Genomic DNA, 21,676 nt, shown 5'->3' with positions numbered 1-21,676 from the left:
TTTCTAAAAAAGTAGTTTTAACTAATAAGTATTTTATTAGCAATAGCTTCTGTGTCTAATTATAAATATTTAGTTTCTGACTTTAAATCAAATTGATCGAACTAATCGATACAGGTTTATTTGTTTTAGAAATGTTATAAAAAAACGGTTATAAATAATAATTACTATTCCAATACAAATACAAGCTACAAAGCGCAATATATTTTATAACCCTTATAAAAAAAAACTTTAATATAAATTTTTGAAATAATGTATCTACAAGAATGTTAAACACTTTGTTTATCGAAATTTATTAACATCAAAACAATTTAAATTTCGTCCAAACACTTTATCATGCATTAAGCTATTTACCTGTTTACATTAATTTTGACTAATCAATTATATATGCTTTAAATCTATCAGAGACATTTCAAAGGCATTATACTGTATTTCGATATGAGAAGTAATAAAAACTTTTATGACATTATGAAACTTTGAGATATTTTTTTTGCTGCAAGGTATTTTTGTATGAAATTAAAACTAATCATTATCGATAAAATATGTTAAAGTTATAGGTTGAAGAGTATTAATTTACATCATTACTTAAATTTTGTGTAAAATACATAATTAACTCATATTTTAAATAAAATGTTATCAAAAGAGATTATGTTGTTACAGGTTTTTAAATAAGATTAATTTAGTTTAAAAACAATAAAATTTTAAAAGTAGTTTTTGTCTCAAATATTTTTAAACAAACAGTTTTTTAAACCTTATTTTTTAGTTTGTTAGTTTAAATTGTCTATTGTATCTTTGTATAGATACCTTGTGCGATGCAAAGTGTAAAGAAAAAATGCTAGTCTATCATATTAAATAATATCTAGTTTATAAGCTTTAGAGTGTTAATTTACTTAAATTTAATTTAAAAAAAAACTTTTTTCATTTAATTAGTTTAAATTACTAAAGAAAAATTTCTAAGAATGCTCTAAAAACTAACCTAGATTGTAAGTTAAAAAAAAAAATATTGTTCTTCTTACGTTTTACATATTTATTTTAACTTTAACATAAAAAATTTTAAATTAAATTGCCTAACTAAAAGAAATCAATTCGCTACCATCAAGAAAATTTTAACCTGCATATGTCTGGCAACAAAAATATAAATTTACAATCATTTTAAAGAAGGATGAATAATCTTATTTAAAGTTCAAAAATTTAGTTTTTTTAAATGTTACTTTTAAAACTTTATTGCTTATACAAAAAATTAATAAATCAGATGATTTGTATATATACTTGAATTGTCAGCAGTAAAAAAAGTTTATATTTATTTTAAGAAACTTTAAGGTTATATAAAAATAATTTACTCGTCAAACGATTATAATTTTGAACATTAAAGTAATATTAATACTTTTTCAACAACTACTTAAAATTTAAAAATTAATATTATTAATTTAATTAATTAATTTTTTTTTTTAAATTCAAAATTACTTGTAAAATGTTTCGAAATGTAAAACGTGACAAAAAAATATGTTCCGAAAAACGTATTAAAAAATATCGTTCAATTCAAATTTTATTTCTGTCTACGTATTAAACATTTATATAACAAACAAAACTTTTACAAACGGCCACATTATCTATAAGAGTTATTATTAATTATTGCAGGCAGTATTCTCATAATTTTAACCAGCATACGTCTGTCAACAAACACTATACTGCCTGCACTATTTATTTTAGATTTAGATGTTTAGTCGGTATTATTTTACAACACGTGAAAAATATATCATAAGATTTTAACTTCAAGTGTTTTTATCATTGTGCTTTACTGTTTTACATATGTTTTTTTTTTACTCAAAGTAAATACTTTTTTTACTTCAAGTTAACAACTCTAACCTGTTTTCTATTTTAACGCGAATTTAAATATTTTTTTCGAACTTTCATTAACTTTTACTTTAACGGTTGTTTTGTAATTATTAAATACAAAGCTCTTAATTTTGTTTAATTGGAATTTAATGCACACATGTTAAGTTTTATACCAATAAAATTCAGCATAGTTGTAATTAAATTATAAAATTAATTATTAAATTACTAGACTATTTCTTGAAAGTAAAGATCAAACTGGCTTAATTTTTATTTAGAAATAAAATAGTTTTTATAAGAAACTAGCTTTAGACAAGATAGGATAAAATATATAAGACGTCTTAGATGAAATGTAAAGTGCAAATAATTTTTTTTTTTCCATTGTTGAACAACACATTTTAATGTATGTTAACTAGTACTTAAACATTATTTTTTTTAGTAATACTAATAAACTTACAGGTTTTTTTCGTAATTAATTGATATTTCTTTTTTAAATTGTATCATGGCTAATAAAACAATTACTCAGCTAACTAGAATAAACTGTATAAACTTGCATAAGAAGATACAGTAATAATTTGTAATACAAGTTAATATTATATTAGTATAAGTTTAAAGGGTTATTAGTATTTTAGTACTAAAGTCAGATAACATAAACAGTAAAGCATAAATACTGTATTTTAGTACCTAATCAGATTCCTAGTAATTAAAAAAACGAAAAAGCTACTATTATGTTTTTTTTTTAAACTACTTATCTAAGCTACGATAAACTTGTAAATAAACTTAGAATTAGTTCTTGTATGCTGGTAAACTTAACTTATGCTTAAAAAAAAAATTTGTAGTTTTTAAAAATAAATTTATATTATAATTTAAAGTATAAATTATAAAATAACTCGTTTATAACTCCTTGTTAACACTAACAGATCACTCTCTGATGCTTGTTTGCTAGAATACATTAGTTTAAATATTTAAGGTAGAAAATTTCAAATAGTTAATTAAAAAAAGAAAAATAAATTAATTTAAAAATTGGTTTTAAAAAATGAACTTTTAGTTTGATATTCTTTGTTTCAAATTAGTTTATTATATTTGTAGTTATATATAAGGTTTAATGCATTTTACATATCAATTAGCTGCTAAGCTTTTTGAGTTTTGTAAGTTAAACCATAGTAATAACAAAACTGAACCTTATAAACATTGATAATATATACAACAAACACTAGTAAGATTTCACTTGCAAACTAACAAATCAAAACTCAAATTTTCAAAATTAAGCTTTTAATTTTTGTAGACAGTTACTTTTGTTAACATTCAAAATACTGGTCTAACTATCTTAAGTCAATATTAAGATCTATTATTTTTAGATTAGCATATAAAAAAACTCAAATTTGTATACTAAGACCTTTGCTTTAAGTGAGAAGTTTTAAAATTTTTAAGTTTCAAAAAGTTTTGTAAGATTTTTAACAACATCTGTTATCTAATTGTTTTATAAATTAATTATAAGTCTTAGTAACTTATAGTCTTATTTATTAAAATTGTAACAACAAAAGTGTAAATTTGGTTAGTTACATTACAGATTGCTAGAATAAGCAGAAAATATAAACTAATATAACAATTAAAAATAACATCTAACTTAAACCTTGTTTAAAATAAATAATGATTTTACTGTTAATTTTTTCTACTTAAATTATTCTAAATAAACTTAATCCTTATTGAAAATCTTTGCTGGAGTTTATTTTTTTGTTTCACAATATTAATATTTAACTTAATATTTTGGTAGGCATCAATAATATACATAGTTAATTACTTTTTTTTTGAGATATTGTAATTATAACTTTTTAGTATGTCATAACTAATTAGAATGGCTTATATCCACAATTTTACCTAAAAATTAGTGCTTAGAAGGATTAGATTTCCTGAATTCTTGAAACTGTATAGACATCCCTACACCCATTCTATACTAGCCAAAGTTATACAGCATAACAAAATGTTATAAAAGTTAATTTGTTCATGAAAACGTTTAGCAACAAGTAATTACTGTCCTAGTCAAAAACACTGTTTTAATTTAGTTAGTTACTAAAAAATACATATTAAAAATATTTTATTTCTATGAGAAAATCTGTCATTTTTTAAATATGATTTTAAAAATTCTAACGTTTTATTGTCCATAGTTTTAAAACAGCTTTTTCTTAATCCTATAGAACGAAATTAGTTCAAGCTTTCATTTTATAATGTTATATCGTTGTGAAACAGAATGTTAAATGTTTTTCACTTTCAAAATTTTAAAAAGAAAGTTGCTAAGCTGTATATATTTAAAGAAATCGTTAAACAGACTAAAAATAAGTCATTTTAAACAAATGTAGATTTTGATCTTTATTTTCATGAAGCTAAGTATAATTTGTATATTTGTGGCCAGAAATATACTGGTTAAAATTTTTGGAACAAGTATAGAGTAGATGGTAATAGTTTAGAAATGTAATATACCTTATTCTTTTTAATATAGCAGTAATATGAGTTAAATACGTCATAACAAACTTTTTCTTTTAACTTACAGATAATCGTTAGTGTACAAAATATTTTTACTAACATATTGTTAAAATTAATGTTTTTCCTTGTTTTTTATTCTTTAAACTAACTGTCAACTAAATGATTAAATACTAATAACTCTTTGAACTTAACAATAAATCAATTTCATGACAACAAAAGACTAAAAATTGTAAAAACTTACTCAGTTTTGTATCTAGTCCTTTAGGTTTTGAAAAATAGAACCAATTATTTTGAAAGACATAATTTTGAGACATATATTTATCGAACATGTCAACTAATTTTCGTTGCTAAACATTAGCTGGTAAAAATTTAAAAATTAAGAAATTAATTACTAAACTACTTTTAAATATTGTTAAGTTTGTCTAAAATGACAAGAATTTTTTTGAAGTTTGCGTGATTTATTTAACTTATTGTTTTTTGCATCACAGTTTCCACCAAAAAAAGTTTGAATAAACTGATAAAACGAAATGATTTTTAGCAACTCCGCTTTAGGACCTGAATTTAAGAAATTTTACAACTGCTTTATATCCTGCATACCCAAAGTATGGCAACAAGATATAGAATTAAAGACAACTGATTAAATTTAGATAAATTTAATACAGTAGAGTTATTCTTATATTTTAAAGTAATGAAAATTTCAAAATTTAAACATTTTATAGTATTTTTTTAGTAAAATGTAAAAACTTGGAGAGTTTTTTTTTTAATTTATGAGAAAAATGTTTTGGATCTTTATTGCGTCTACTGTAAGTAAAATAAAATTAAGCGTAAGTTTCTATGATAAACTATACACATGCTTGCCTTTATTTTAAAGTTTACACCATACATGTTTATATTTTTGTAAAATTGCTTTCACAAAACCATTTTTAAAATGTTTTATTACCTAGTATGATATTCTTTGTAAAGTTATTCGTTGGTAAACATAAGAATATAAATGTTTATAATTATTGGTTTAAAACATATTAAGTAACATTCCGATTTAACTTTTTTAAGGTTTAATTTTTATTTAATTGTTATGTTAGAAATTGATTACAGATCTTATTTTTCAATTCAATTCTGAATAAAATACTATTCTTAAAAAGATTTTTTTGTTATGTTTTGTTAAGAAAAATGTTTAAAAAAATGATCGTCCTCAACACTGGTTTAGGACTCTAATTGCTTAAAACCAAAGTTATACATTACAAATGCGGCCTGCAAAGGGTAAATCTGCGGGCCGCGAGCAGGTTTATTTTTTGAATGGAATGCGTCCCGCAAAAGAAAGTTTTTTGGCCCGCGAGCATGTAAATGTGGCCCACTGAGCAAAAGTGTATTTCAATTTAATTTTTTTGGAATCTGGTTTAATTTGATAAATTTCGTTTTAAGTTCCTGTAAAAAATTTTAAAATGTTAATAGACTTTACTGCTATAGCTTAATATGTGACAAAGACAAATTAGCAGTCTAACAAGATTTAATTCTCAGTTTCACAATATATTTTTTTCTTACAACAGCAAGTAGTTATCTGAAAAAAAAGTTTGAAGAGTGCTTCGTTTTAGTAAGTTATTTATATAAAACCTATTTAGTAAATAAATTAAATACAAATGGTTTCCATTTTGACATAATTGATGCACAGTAATTAACAAAAATGTTATTTCTTTAAAATTAAGGTATTTTGTTAAACATTTATTTTATAACTAAGTTTCTTTTATAGATATCTTATCACTATTAGTTAATCTTGAGTTAACATAAAAACATTTAAAATGACAAAATTATAAGAAATAAGGTTTATTTTATTGTAGTCTTGATACATTTTAATCTTTAAAAAGTTTTATTTGACATAATTGATGCACAGTAATTAACAAAAATGTTATTTCTTTACAATTAATGTATTTTGTTAAACATTTATTTTATAACTAAGTTTCTTTTATAGATATCTTATCACTATTAGTTAATCTTGAGTTAACATAAAAACATTTAAAATGACAAAATTATAAGAAATAAGGTTTATTTTATTGTAGTCTTGATACATTTTAATCTTTAAAAAGTTTTATTTGACATAATTGATGCACAGTAATTAACAAAAATGTTATTTCTTTACAATTAATGTATTTTGTTAAACATTTATTTTATAACTAAGTTTCTTTTATAGATATCTTATCACTATTAGTTAATCTTGAGTTAACATAAAAACATTTAAAATGACAAAATTATAAGAAATAAGGTTTATTTTATTGTAGTCTTGATAAATTTTAATCTTTAAAAAGTTTTATTTGCCCTTTAAATAAATTTCTATGTACACCAATGAACAAACATGCTCATGTTTATACCTAAGTTAGATTAAATCTAGTATATAAGTTTGTTTAATTGTGATCATCGCTTTAGCGTGAAATATTTGTTAAGTAATAAACTCAATATAACTTTTGTATTAATTGTAAGTTTAGTTTATGCATAACTTTCTAACATTATTGTTTCTACATGTAGTGGCTAAGTGTGTACAGACACATTTAAAACAATGTGTATGACATAAATTAAAAAAGTTTTTGTTAGGCATGCATTTTTATTTTTCAAACAATGTTTAATGGCAAATTAAGTTAATTTGTTTGTGTTGCATATGCATACTAATATATACAATTGCTGATTTTTGGAACTAGCTGTTTAATAAAAACTAGTTTTAGGGATGGTAATTTTATTAAGTTTGTACATTGTTAATAAAAAAATAGACATTCAAAACTGTTTGAAGATTTCAAATCTCAGACCAATTTAGTCTTTTTTTTAGAGTTTGGCTCGAATTAATTTTTGTATACGAAAATACCAGAGTAGTTTTTTTCTCAATCAGGCTGGATTTTTTGCTTTAAAGAGTTACAAATTAAACTTATGATTTATGTTTTGTTCAATTCACTGTATGGCTTGAATTATAATATATGTTAAATTTAAAATTTTGAAGCTTATATAATTTGAAATATTATTAGCATTATTAAATACATATAAGTAAAACTTAAGTCCCAGAAAAGCTTGAAATTTGAAAAGTTATGCTTAAAAAATATGGAAAAAGCTTGAATTTGAGAATTTTTGAAAAAACCTGGATTTTTAAACACTTTTTACATGTAAAGTAATGAAATCTCGATATGAAACAAAAAAAATTACCATAATAATGTTTTTTTATTAAAAAACACACTTAATTAGCTTAACTTTATCTTTTTGATACTGATATATTATAAAAAGCAGTTATTTTTACTTTTAATTTTATTTTTTATTAAAAGCAGTATAAAAAAATTGTACTTTTAAATCTTTATATTCGTACGTTGCACCTTTGCCTTTAAAATGTATTGTTGTGGTTTGCATTGGAGTTAAACCTAGAGATTCTTCTAAAATGTCAAAGTTAGTATAAACACCTCTATATAAATTTCTCAGATAGCAATATTTGTTGTATCAGTGCTTTCATCTTAAGAGACTAATTAAAGTCCTAATTTGATTTATGCGGCTTTAAAATCTTCAGACTTTTTCTAAACACGACTTCTTGTTTTTATTGATAAAAAACAAAATATTTCATTACCATCAACATAAGTTCTTTAAAAAATAAAGTTTTATATGGTATATTCTTTTTAGTAAGAAGTTTTGCTGCCTCATAGCTTGCCTTAACAGTTTCTTCGATCAATAGTTCTTGCTGAAGATAATCATGTGTTTTGTTGGAACTGACTTTAGCGATTTTTTTTTGGTTTCTCGCAATAACTCCTAACTACCGTCTTTTAATTCTTATAGTTTGTCTTATATTTATCATGTACGGTTTTAAAATGCAATATTTTTATCACAGAATAATTGCTATAATGCTCAATGAAAATAAGTTTTTCTATTTCATAAATGGCTTTATAAACCTTTATACTTTTGTTAAAAATTTTTTATAAACCTATTTGTCTATTCAAACTAAATTATAATATTATTTGCTATATATATTAGTCACTGTTAATAAGTTCGTTATTTTTTTATTTTAAATAAGATTGCAAAACAAACAGGCATGTTTAAAAATTTGAAAAACTCAGGATAGGCTTAATCTGTTTAAGGATTTTTTTCAAAACTCAGTTTTGTGTCATACTTTTATTTTAAAAACTGTGAATAAGTCTTCAAATTATCAGAGTAGTTTTTCTGATTGTAATGTAAGATACTAATTATAATTTTTTTTTATCATCTTTAATATTTATGTACTTTATTATAATGATGATAATTTAATTAGGTATTAAAGCTTGATAAACAGCAAGTTTTTAGCTTTTTGGTCTTTTGATAAACTTATGATTGTTTAATATAACTTAAATATTTTCGCTTTTAAAGTGACATCCATATAACATACTAGTTTATTACTAACAAGGCGTTTTATTAAAGTATTCGAGAATTAGTTATGTTAATATACTTGTTTTAGCTTTCTACAATACAAATAAGTATTATTTTTTTTAGTTAGCTAATAAATGAGTTTTTTAAAGAGCGTAAGCTATTTAAGACCAAAAATATATGTAAAAAAAAATTTAGAAATATGAAAAAAGGGTTAAAAATATAAAAGTTGTATAAAAGTAACCATAAATGTTTTTCAAGCTCGGTTTCTATAGAGAGCTAGGTTGTAAGTTAAATTACAAAAATATTAAGTTTAACTTAAAAAGTCCTTAAAAAAGTACATAGTTTATTAAGACTTAGGTATGTTAGTCAACGTGAGTCAACGTGAGTCTAATAATTTATTATAATTTAAATAGGCATTTATGTTTAGCAAAAAGTTATTTGGAATAATAAAGTGATTTGAAGTAAAACTTTCTCTAGTTTTACTAAAACCAAAGTATTATTCAAATGTCACTAAAACTAAAACTGCGGCCCGCAAAGACTTTGGAAATTTGAAATTTGGCCCGCGAGCACCAACTACCTGCCGACCCCTGATTTAAACAAAATGAAAATATTAACACAAAAAATGAAAAGAAAACAATAACTGAAAACTACTATATACACAATTTCACAACAGTTTACTTAGGTAGTTGTTCAATAAGATTCCAAAAACGAATAGCATGCATATTTCAAAAACACAACATTAATATTAAACCGGCCTACACCAGCAAAAAAGTTTCTGACTACTTCAGCAACAAAAGTAAATGCTCGGAAGTATTCGATGCAAATATTATTTATAAATATACCTGCTCTACGGATCAGAGCATCTCTGACATTTGAGAAAAATCACGGCAAATATTCCGACGAATTACAGACCACTGCGGAATAGATAAAATCAGCGCAATATTTAAACATCTTTTTAATTGCACATGCTGTCAAAACTCTGACATAGTTCAAAACTTCAAAATCTTAAAACGATGTAAGAAAAGCGAACTTTACAGCCTGGAATCAATATTGATTGAGAGAGAGCGACCTAATTTAAATACGCAAGTAGCATTAAATGGGAAAACAAAGTTATTAACAATCTATTAATAAACATAGCTTTAGTTTTAATTAATGAATCTCTAATTTTTCTTTTTATTTAAATTAATTCATACGTCATAATTTAAAGTTATTTTTTAAGCTATTCACTTAACAAAAAAAATTTAAATTTCATTTAAAATTTATTACTAGACAAAGAAACTCGTATGGTTTTGAAAAGCTTAGTGTTATAAAGTATAAAAAACTAAATGAATAATCTATTGATATTAAGTTGCAAATGGTATATAAATCCCAAAAATATATACAAGATGGAGGGATCATATTTGTATTACTTTTATAGAAACAATCTTGTATAAATAAACAATAAAAAAACAGAAAAATCTGATATTATTTTCTTTTGGAATTTTTATAAAAAATTTTTAAATTTTATTACAAGATTACATAAAGATTAAAAAAGCAAACAAAAAGGTATAGTTAAAAAATTAATGTATATAACTTATTGCATTAAAATAAAACTGTTTAAAGTTGTAATAAAGAATTACAAACAAACTAAACTTTAAGTTAATTTAGTGATGTCAACAACTGACATTCACTTTAAAATAGTTAAATGATATTTAGAAACATAACATTACAGTTGCAATTAAGAACAGCTATTAGATGCATAATTAAGTATAAAATTAAATGACTGTGAATCGGATGCTAAAATAATTCCCTCAATAAAAAACTTTTTTTTTTTTACAAATATCAAATGTTAAAACATTATAATTTGATTTCCTTGCTTTCGTCAACATCTATTGTTAAGACTTCTAGTTGCATAATTTGCTTTTTAACAGTTTTTCAGATAGATTTTTAACTTGTTTGAAATATTTATAAAAGTGTTGTATTGGGTTAACATAGATAAAATAATTTAACTCAAAAATATTTATGTTTTAAGTTTTAAATGAGCAATTTTTTAGTTGATGACGTGACATTGTTTATTAAAATTCAATTGATTATTAAAAAGTATTTAAAATTTTTAGCAAAGTTTGACATTTTTATTTTTTTACACTTTAGTAACAAAAATCTTAAACTAACTAAACTATTTAGAGATTTTGGTTAAATGATAATTGTTCGATGTTTTAAGGTACTTTAATAGCCTTCAAGCTAACTAAATAAGCAAAGTTCATTTCCAAAAAAAAAAATATTATTTACTCTTTAGTTATTGGGAGCATTTGTTGATGACGTTATAGTGTTTAAAAACAGGTATCATGCTACTTTTTCATGAAAATCATAATAAAAAAAAGAGAAAAAACAAACAACAATTAAAAATCAAACTCAATTTATAGCTAGTTTAAAAGCATTTAAACACATTACAGGAAGCAGTAATAATAAAATTTTGTGTTATTTTAAATTTAATTTTACTTGGTTATCTGATTTAGCAGTGAGAAAATAACAAAAACAAAATAACCATAGAACAAAGTATTGTTTAAAGTGTTTCTTGTTATTTTCTTAATTTTGTAGTATATATTTTATGAATAATGGTTAATAAAATAGCTACATAAAATAAAAAACAAAACTTTTGAAAATGTTTTGTACGTAATTTTAAACACACAAACACATGCCGCCTTCATTGTAAATAACACTATAACTTTTTTATAAATATTACTAGTATATATAACATTTTAGTTTGTAAAGCTGTGAAACACAGCTTATAAAAACTATTATAAAATTTTATTTTGAGGATTCAATAATTAAATTTAACTAACATAAAGAGAAAAACAAATAATTAATAACACAATTTATGCAAATAACTATCGGCTATCGAGATTTAGAGTTGTAAACCATTGCAATATTGTAATTGACCTAGTGAGACTAAATACTTTGTTATTATTAATAGAAAAAGGAATTATGTCAACAAAAAAATTTTGATTATAAAGTTTCTTTATTTCTTAAAGTAACTAACTACTTTGTGTTGTTTTGTATGCATAGTAGTTAGTCTGATAAATGCTTTTGCGTTGATTATTTTTATGCTTTTGTTACTTTCGTATATGACTAAGTAGAATCAAGACTTTCTTTTGTTGTTTTTCAAGAAAAACTGTGTTTTAAACCTTTATACTCTGCAGTAACGTTTTAACGGATATGCAGTGAAAGTATATTAAAGCGTTTGAAAATAGCATATGAGTGTTTTTTTTATATTTCCATAAAATTGAAATTGACTGATGTTTGTATCATTTGTTAAATTAATATCGTTTGTATGTAACAAGGCTTACATATATTGCTTAATAAACAACTGAAAAATTTAGTACAAATTATTTAGTTGTAAAAATTTGTGTTATGTATATCTTTTAAATAAAAAAGTTAATAAATATTTTTAGAATATTATTGAACTGTACATTTTTTAGTAAACAATATCTTTTTTTAGTTGATTTGTAATATTTTTAAGTTTTTCAGGTAGAATTTAATAATTTATAAAATGTTTTTCTAAGTTGTTTGTTAAATTAAATATAATAATATTTAGATATAATTAATTATGATACCAAGCATATACTCGTTATAATTTTTAAACAGGCAATGGATAAAAATTTAAAGTTGTTTTATAAATTTGTTAAGTATTTTGTTTTGCGATTTTAAATAATTACGTGGTTAGTTAGTCAAAGTTAGTTGTTTAATGAACTTTAAATAACTTTAAATTTATAACTATTTAAAACCGTACATTTATCAAGATTTATTAAATTTATTAAAAATTGGTTAAGATCGCACATATTTAAAGCTTTTTTTTAAATATATCTTATTTTAGAGTTCAAGTTTAAAAAATTTTGATAACTTGATACAATGAACAAACTTCAGTAATTTGTAGTCGCCTTTATTAGACCTCAACAGACTTAAAGGTTTTAACTAAAAGAAACCAAGTTTAATGTCACTCTAGCTATTGTGTGTACAAAAGTTAACATTAACAGTTGTTAATTAATAACAAGAGTGAGAAGACAATACCAAATATTTAGTACATTTAAAAGAAACAGCACCAAATATTTTAGTAGTTTTATTTTGTTATATTAAGATTATATAATTTGTTATATTAAGATATTATAACCATGGTAAATATGATTACTAAAGTAGTTACATTTTTGTACTGATCTAATTTCGCTTATATAGTAACAGATAAACTAAATAATAAAATTTTATAAACATATTTCGTTTTCAAAATCTATTTTTTATAATAACTCACTTAACTCTAAAACTTTTTTAACTAACAAGTAAAACTATGTCATACATTACATAAAAGTTTCAAAGTCCCCCTGCTACAAAGTAAAAAAAAACTTAAATATAAGTATTCCAAAGTGTTTGTTTTTTAAAAAATTAAAGTTGTAATTCTGTATACTTAAAAAGTTTAATAACAAAACATAACTATCGATAAGCATACACTTAAGCTATACAGTTTTTTATAAGTTACTTAGGTTTTAAGATAAAAAATTTAACTAGTTCATTCTGGCTATAAAAATTATACATGTAATCGCTTTTTATAATGTTTACTATGTATTTAAATATAAATGTTCTAAATGTTGTTTTCTCTGTACGACTAAAATTTACAATAAAGTTTTTACTGCTTTTAGTATAAAACAATGTTTTACACCAGACATATGCTGGTCAAAATATTTGTGGATAAGACAGAGTAAGTCAGGTGAAATTAAATATATTATATAGACGTTGCAGAATACTTCTTTTGTTGTTTTAATGTATTACGTAAATAGTAAGTGGAAGTTCTATGTTAAGAAAACAAAGTGTTGTAAAAAATATACTGAGTTTTACAATTATAAAACTTTAAAGCTTGAAAATATTTTTTATAAACTGATCATGTTAATGTATTAATTAAACTTTTTCTAAAAAAAATCCTACTTTATTGTATATTGTAAAAAGACACACATGTAGGTTTGTCATGGGATAACTAAATAATCTTTAATACAAACAAATTTTATTCAACAAAGTTTTCAACACATTATAACAACTTTTGATATTGTTCTATATAAAACTAATAAAAACATTTAACCTAGTCTATAACTTACATGACACATGTAAATGATCTATTTTATTTAAGTTAAAAAAAACCTTTAAAATTGGTTGCCTTATTGACTTTAACTTATACAAAACATAACAACATATATTTAAACATTAATTAAAGGATAAAAACATAGTTACCAAATATACAAAACTGTGTTACAACAATTTAATTGCAAAAACATACCAGTACTGACACCAAAGCAACAATTTAAAGTGCATCATTTGTCTTAATTTCGTGTATTAATACTATAAATAAAATAGAGACGAAGAATTCGAAACTAAATTGCCGACAGTTAGAAAATCATTTAGTTGTTTTAAAAACAATAAATCAAACTTATATAATTCTTGTTTTAACAAAAATATATTTTAACTATATTACGTTAAGTTAATTTGAAACAACAAAAAATTGTTTATAACTTAAAAAGTACTAATATAAACAACTTTTTAGAATTTTTTTAAGCTTTTTCGAAATTGGTTAATATAGTTCTAGTCTACTAAATAAAATTCTAAGTTAACTAGATGGTAACTAATGTTCAAACCAGACATTGATATACAACTTATTACTAGTAATTAGTAAAAAACTGAAGTTACAATTTATTTAATGGAAAAAAATATTTCACAAATATTTTATTCTAATTATTATTATTCTAACGAACATTAACAAAATTTAGTTCTTGTTATTTTAAATTTAACTAAAGTACAACATCTAAAAGAACGAAAGTGTTAAAAATAAAGTCAAATTTGTATAGCTATTTTAGTAAGTTAATTTTAATTAAAATAATCATAAGTGGTTTCTGTCTTAAAAAGTTTTGAAATTAAAGTTTTCTAACGATTAAAAAAAAAAGTTTTTAACTGTAAAGAAACTATCAACTGTCTAAAATTTGATTGAACAGATATTTGTTAACGCTAAATTGTTATGTATAGATCCATCCAATCACATCTATTAAAAAACATTTAATGAAAGCTAAAGAGAAACAGTAACTTATTACTATTATTTAACAATATATAAATAAAAACTGACACCAGATAATAAGTATTATTGAATATATTTTAGAAAGTGGTATACTATTTTTAATTGTAAAAGGAATAAATTATGTTATTCCTTACGTAATACATTTTTATTAAAACTGAATTATAACAAAATAGGTATAAAATATTACAAAACTTATATTAATCGAATAGTTTTGACCAACTTAACTTAGTAACTTCAAGCAAATAGTTTTGACCGACATACGTCTGGTAACAATTGTTTAAGTTAATAAATCCCTACTAAATGTATTTATTTCAAGTTAAAGAATTTAATTTTATTGTTAAACTGGTTGTTTAACAATTATAGTAGAGCTTTAGTAAGTTTTGTGTTTTGCTTTGAGAGTTATTAATTAAATATTGCTAATTGACGAAACAGAAATAGTTTTATTTCAAATTTAATTCAAAACGTTTCTTTTAAACGTTTTAACTATTTTGAATAAAGCTTTTAACTATGACAACAGACAGTTCCATAGAAATATCTAACAAAATTTAGATTATTAAGTCAATTAAAAAGTGCAATATAAAAGAATCACTTAACTACTAAAAATGTTATTAAACATAATAGCAAAAAAAAAATTATTAAGATTAAACAATGAATATTCATACATTCTGACGCTAGTTATTAAATATTATTATCTATTTGATTTTGTTATCATTTATCGATTTTATTTTTTCAATTACTGTTCTTTATCTATTTTTGTAAGTTTGTACGGCTATTTCAGTTAGTTGACTTAAAATATCATTCATCGTAATTCATTAAAAAACAGTTTCTAATTTATTAACATTGCATTTGCATGAAATACTGTGTTGAATAAAAACTCTTAATTTGAAATTTTCTGATTAATGTAAAAACGAATAAAATGTTAGCAACTCATAAGTTTCTCATTCAAAATTTCTCGATCTCAGGTTTTTAGGCACAAATTGAAACTTTTTCGAATACTCCAAGTTTTTTTTGCAACCCTGAACTTTTCTGATTAAACTAAAGTGCAAAAAAATAAACAGTGTGTGCATTTTTGACATACGCCCACATTAAACAGGTTATTTAAAAAAAACATTACTAGCTAAAGGTTAGTTATTGTTCAATGCTTAATTTATTATTTAAATAATGGGTAACTAATTTATTATAAATTTGCTTGTGAAACTTTGATAACTGAAACTTTAAAAAAATTCAAGTATGTAATTGAAATAATAATCAATCGTATAAATTATATACCTAAATAAAAAAGTAAAGCGATTTAAATGAATTTTAAAATTATAACTTGAAAAGGAAGTTAAGTCATAAATGATAACGATTTTGAACCATCATAAGTCTATAAATATTTTGCTGTAAACAAAAGATATGAATGTTTATGCTGACTCGCAAATTATTTAGGAATAAAGAATTACTTGTCTTCAGCCATTTAACTTTAAAACAATATATAAGAAGTTTTGTTTTACTTGACAAGGTCATACACTTTTTTTGCCACCGAATCCTGGTAGTAAACATGATATTAAGTTGCACTAACATTATTAATCAAGTAAAAATCCTATAAAATTTAAAACTATACTTGTCTGGTAAGAGCACTAGTACTTTTTCATGCAGCAATAAAGCAGAAATGTCTTCGCTATCATACAACAAGCACTAGACTTGGCTGTGGGGTTCAGTTAAAAGCTTATTTTTAATTATAAAAAATAACTTGACTTTATGAAAGTTAATTTGACAATTTAAATACAAAATGATGTGAAAAACCATTCTAGCTACTTTTTAATTATTAATCCGTCTTCATCAAGGTTTCCCGAACTAAATTTCACAATCGCCCACTTGGAAGAGATTATAAAAGCCCATAATAATTGTTAAACCATAATTTTTTCGCCCCATATTGGCAAAAATTTTTCCCTAGGGTTATCCTGACATACACAGATAACTTTCAAGAGATCATCGTCTTTTCAGCTTGAAACTGAAGTTAATATAGAAAATACTGAAAATCCTTAACTTCGATACTATGATCAAGTATTGAAAATACTTAAAAAAAATTTGGCTTTCAAATATTTATAGGAGAAAAAGTACTTTTTAAACAAAAAACTGTAAATCTCAATTTTTCGAGTGAAATTAAAACTAATAGGTCCAATACTGGTCTAAACTTTATTTACGCTGAAGCTTAATTTGTTTAATTAAAATTTTACTAGTTTTATCCAAAAAATCTGATAACATGATTGTCCAACGACAGTTAATTTTTCAATAACGGTTATTTCATATCAAATAAAAGTTACTTGAGTTGTATTGCAAATATACGCTAGAAAAGAAGACAATACCTAGATTTGAAAAAACAACAAGACTATTTTTTTAGAATTTATTATAATACCGGCTTTACCCGAAAGACATATTATTAAAAAAAACTTTTCGTTTCAATTCGATTCTAAAAGGCACTATAAGTGTTTGAAACATTTTTTATTTATTTTCGACGTGAAAGAAGTTTCTTCACTTAAAATTTATTTGTTCTAAATAATGCTAATTATTAAGTACAACTAAAGAAATGTTATTAAAAAGAAAAATCTTTAAAAAAACTTGACTTTACCCGTTTAAATAATATTTTTAAGTTGACATACGTAGTAAATATAAGTTACTCGATTACAAAAAAAAATCAAGTAACGTATGATAAATTTTCAAACTGCATATGCAAACATCATATTTAAATAAATTTAGAACAAGTTTTTGTAGAATCATTAGGTTTCATAATTAAAAAAGTAATAAGGTATAGCTGTACTAATGTTTTTCAGAAAACTTGTGAAATAATCAATAGTCTTCATCGCTAGAATCATTATACTTGTTTGACTTGCCGACATAAGATGACCTTATAGAGCTCATCATATAATCTTCAACTTTTTTTTTTGGGTTTTCTTTTAAATTGCTTTTTAAAATGTCATGCTGGGAAAACTTCCATTCTAGTTCTGAAGTAAAAAATTATTGTTGAGTCATTAGGAGTGAAAATACAACGTGTATTACTTATTGAACTCAACTATTTAACACATTGAGTTTATATACTTCAACAACAATTTGATAAAGTTATTTTGAGATGAACTTATAACTAATTAAACTTTAGTAAAAAATATCTATTTATCTTCACAATTTAATATTAAAAATATGAGGTAAAACAACAAATACTTCTTAATTAAAAAGTTTTTATTGATCAACACTTTTTTAAAATGATGGTATATTTAATTTTCTTAAAACTACTAAAAATCTAGTATTTATTTCATTTATGAGATAAAATTAAGATTTATTATCAAAATACTTACAGCATATTATGTGAATAGCACGAGACTTTTTTCAGCAAACTAAGCTTTGAAAATTTAGTTACTTACAAAGCTATAAAATACTAATAAAAACAGGTGAAACTTATAACTAGTAGTAAAGTATTCTAAACAGTGTGTAAACTGCTTTAAAAATAAATAAATCAATACATACTAAAATTAGCGTTAATAATTTTCAAATATAAGTTGTTATAACTTTTTTCTAATTTCTTCACTTTTAGCCTAAAAAAATATTACCGTCACACGTAATTGACATTCCACTAAATTCTACAGCACCAAAAAATTGTTTTATAAGTTTGTCGTTTTTGTACACAAATACAACAGGTAGATGATGATCTTTCATATTTGGGACGCAAGTTGTGGATATTCCTTTGACAAACTTAATTTCGGGAAACTTTTTTGCGAGTGCATTGAAATGCTGGTTAAGTAACTTACATAGAGGGATTCTGTTAAGAAAATTAAAAAAAGTCAGACTTTCAAAAAATCTTTCAACAAACAAGAAATTTAAATTAGCTACAATTTTTTGCGCACGATACTTTTAAAGGCGTTTACAAATAATCTAAGTTTTTTTTTGCATTAGCAAGTAGTATTTAATAAACTGAAGTAAATAAAGTTAAACAGAAATGTCATATTTCATACTCAGCAAGTTTTAATTTTATACATTTCAAATATAAACCTTGAAACAACTTTTTCAAACTTATTTAAAAGGAAATACAAGACAAAAAGTGTTTGAAAAATATTGTTTCCACAACATTATTAAAATGACATTACAACTTTAGTTTCTAAATTTAAGCTGTAACAAAATAGTAACTTGAGAATTAAATTTTAAGAAAAGAAGATCTTAAAAAACTATAAATAGGCAACCATTTGAGTCAAATAACATTTTTCGAATATTAAGTAGTACTTTTGTATTATCAAGTATATACTTAGCCTTAACTATATAATACCTATCTTCAACAAAGGTTGTTGATACAAATATTTTAGGCTTACAAATTTTTTGTTAAAAACATACGAATGACTATAAAGATGGACAATTACAACTATATCTTCTCCTGCTTCATTGACTTGTTTTTTCCAGCTTTGGGCAGTTATTTCAATAACTTCACCAAACTTTGCTTTCTCCTGAATTCGCCGCAATTCAGCAATTCTTCTGTTTCTAGACAAATTATTTATAATTTAATGTAAAAATACTTTTAAGTTTATTTAACAAAAAAAAATTATAAAAAAGTAAGTGTTATAAAAGGTACTATTGACATGAAAAAATTTAACATTTGGATCATTAAACAAACCTTAACTCAGTCATAAATTCTTCGTCCAAATCATCTTCTAACTCTTTCAGCTCTTCGTCTGTCTTCTTATCATAGTCTATAATTAAAAAACTAATCTTAGAGTAATCAGTAGGGATAAATTTATCATATCTAACCATATTAAGAAGACTGATTTGTTATATTATTTCATAATTACATCTTAAGTTTATAAATCTATTGTACTGTCTAGGGAAGAAATTATATACGACTAGCAAACTATATTGAAGTTAAAACCTGGCTCAGTCATATTAATTTCATCATCAACCGGTGGCGGCTTCGGTTTTGGCGGGAGAATTTTGTGCTTTCTCAAGATGTCGTTCCACTCTGTGTCTTCATTAGGATCCTATAAACAAAAATTTCTCAGAACAACCTTAATTTAAAAGAATTGTACTCGTATCAAAAGTAATAAGTTCTGACTGCAAACTTGTTTTAAAGATTTAAAGGTGTTTGAATTTAGTATCAATTTGTGTATTGTCATATTACTTGCAGGTGCTAGTTACAGATTGTAGGCGTTTGTGAACTTACTTTAAATATTCTTAAATGGTAAAAACTATCTGTATCTTTAAATAGATAACTATTTTGATTTTTTTTTTAATTATATAAAGAAATATAATTTAAGTATTCTAACAAAGGTTTAAAATTGTTTAAATAGAATCCACCTTATTTTAAAACCTTGATTATTAACTGAGAAAAAGCTAACCTGGACATAACTAATGATTTTTACAAAATAGTATTTCTAATCAGCATGAATTATCCGTTATTATTATTAAATATATTAAACTAATACATTTCAAAATAGCTGGAGTTGATGGAGTTTAGATAATGACAATATATTTATTTTTCTTCTAACTAAAAATTAACGTTTAGTAAGTTACATGAACTTTAAAGTTGTATCTTTTAATCGTAAACACTGAATTTTTTTAGGAAACTTTAATTAACAAAATTACCATTAGAAAAAATCAAGTAATAAGTCTCAAAAAGCAATAAAAAATAATTTTAATAACATTACAAATGATGACATTATATAAATTTGACTGAGGTATGAGGAACATTTGCAAAAAAAATTAGTACGGATCAAAAAATAAAAAGAAAAACTTACAATCTAACTTAAATATGTGAATAAACCATAATGATTGAATATTTAAAAAGTACAAATTTTAAAATTTATTATTGTCATAAAAACTAGCCTAAAATTTAGGAAAAATATTCAAACTTGCTAAGCTTTCAAAAGTAACCAAGAAGTTTAAACTAGTCTGAGTGTACGTTGTATAAAATAGAATATAAAGCATTAGGAATCTAATTAAAAAGTACTTAAACTAAGATAAAATTTTCATTATTTTCTTAAAACTTTTTGATACTATGTCGAAGAAAAAATGCCTTATTTTAACAACTAATTAAAACTTAAATGAATACTTAATAGATTTATTTTATGAAGAAAATAATGAAAATCTCTTGTTTGATATATCATTAGCTTTAAAGATTTAATACAAAATTAGTTGGAATATTTGCAGTTTATTTTTAACTAAAATAAAGAGTTCAACTTGTTTTGTTTAAAAGTTTGTTTATATAAATAATGATATGCAAATTAAACACTTAATTTGCATTTCTTTATCTAAATAAGCTCTTTATATTTCAATAAATTGAGCAATTTATTTTAGTTAAGAAAAATAACTATATAAGTTTGTTTATAGTAACACTCTAAAATATTAAAAGAGTCTGGATTTCAATAAAATCAAATTAATAAAAATTTAAATTACCTGCATTGTAACTGAAATGAGTTGATGTCACGTTATATATCTGTAAAGACAAAATTGTTTGTAAGAATGTAATCGTATATATTAGTTTTATACAAAAATTCAAAAACAACCAGGAATAGAAGTAAATGATATACCTTGACATTAAAGTACACAGTCACATATAGTTTAAATTATATGCTATTATACATTACTACCATAGCTAAGAAAAACTATATTTAAAATATAAACAACAAATAGTTTTATACTAAAAATATAAATCACATGTTGTACAAACGTACTAAAACAGTTATATAAATTCTTAATACTGAATGCTAAGGTGACCTTAAATTATTTATAGTTAGAGTTTTTTTTTTCAGTATTTGTTAAACAAATAACTTTTTTTACTCAATAAGAAAAACTAATTATTACAATTACTTGAAAATAGCTGCATAGACTTTTTACATAGTTCAAATATCAACTTAAAAACAAAACACAACAATATAAAATTTGATAGTATACTAGCTATTAAAAATT

At 23.0% G+C, this 21,676-nt stretch overlaps 1 protein-coding gene across 1 annotated transcript; it reads right to left on the bottom strand.

Moving 5' to 3' along the window:
* Window positions 1–17,581: 17,581 nt before the first annotated feature.
* On the bottom strand, window positions 17,582–21,300 carry LOC145833680 (phosducin-like protein 3). Its single transcript, XM_082940829.1, has 6 exons — window positions 21,164–21,300; window positions 19,641–19,749; window positions 19,389–19,464; window positions 19,112–19,255; window positions 18,337–18,545; window positions 17,582–17,736 (listed from the first exon to the last, which is right to left on the bottom strand). The coding sequence occupies exons 1-6, from the start codon at window positions 21,167–21,169 to the stop codon at window positions 17,582–17,584; spliced, it is 699 nt and encodes a 232-aa protein (XP_082796955.1). The 5' UTR covers window positions 21,170–21,300.
* Between the last annotated feature and the right edge of the window lie 376 nt (window positions 21,301–21,676).

The sequence above is a fragment of the Thalia democratica genome, chromosome 4 (assembly GCF_965202585.1).
Source record: "Thalia democratica chromosome 4, ktThaDemo2.hap1.1, whole genome shotgun sequence".
NCBI lineage: Eukaryota > Metazoa > Chordata > Thaliacea > Salpida > Salpidae > Thalia > Thalia democratica.
This window is presented reverse-complemented; position numbering and strand designations above follow the sequence as displayed.

Bases quoted from the DNA above. Each gene is read 5' to 3' on its own strand.
- LOC145833680 (XM_082940829.1), bottom strand. The intron at 19,256-19,388 runs GTTTGTTTAATG...TAATTTGTCTAG, and splicing joins GAATTTATGACTGAGTTAAG to AAACAGAAGAATTGCTGAAT. The intron at 17,737-18,336 runs GTAATATTTTTT...TTTTTACTTCAG, and splicing joins AATGTCAATTACGTGTGACG to AACTAGAATGGAAGTTTTCC.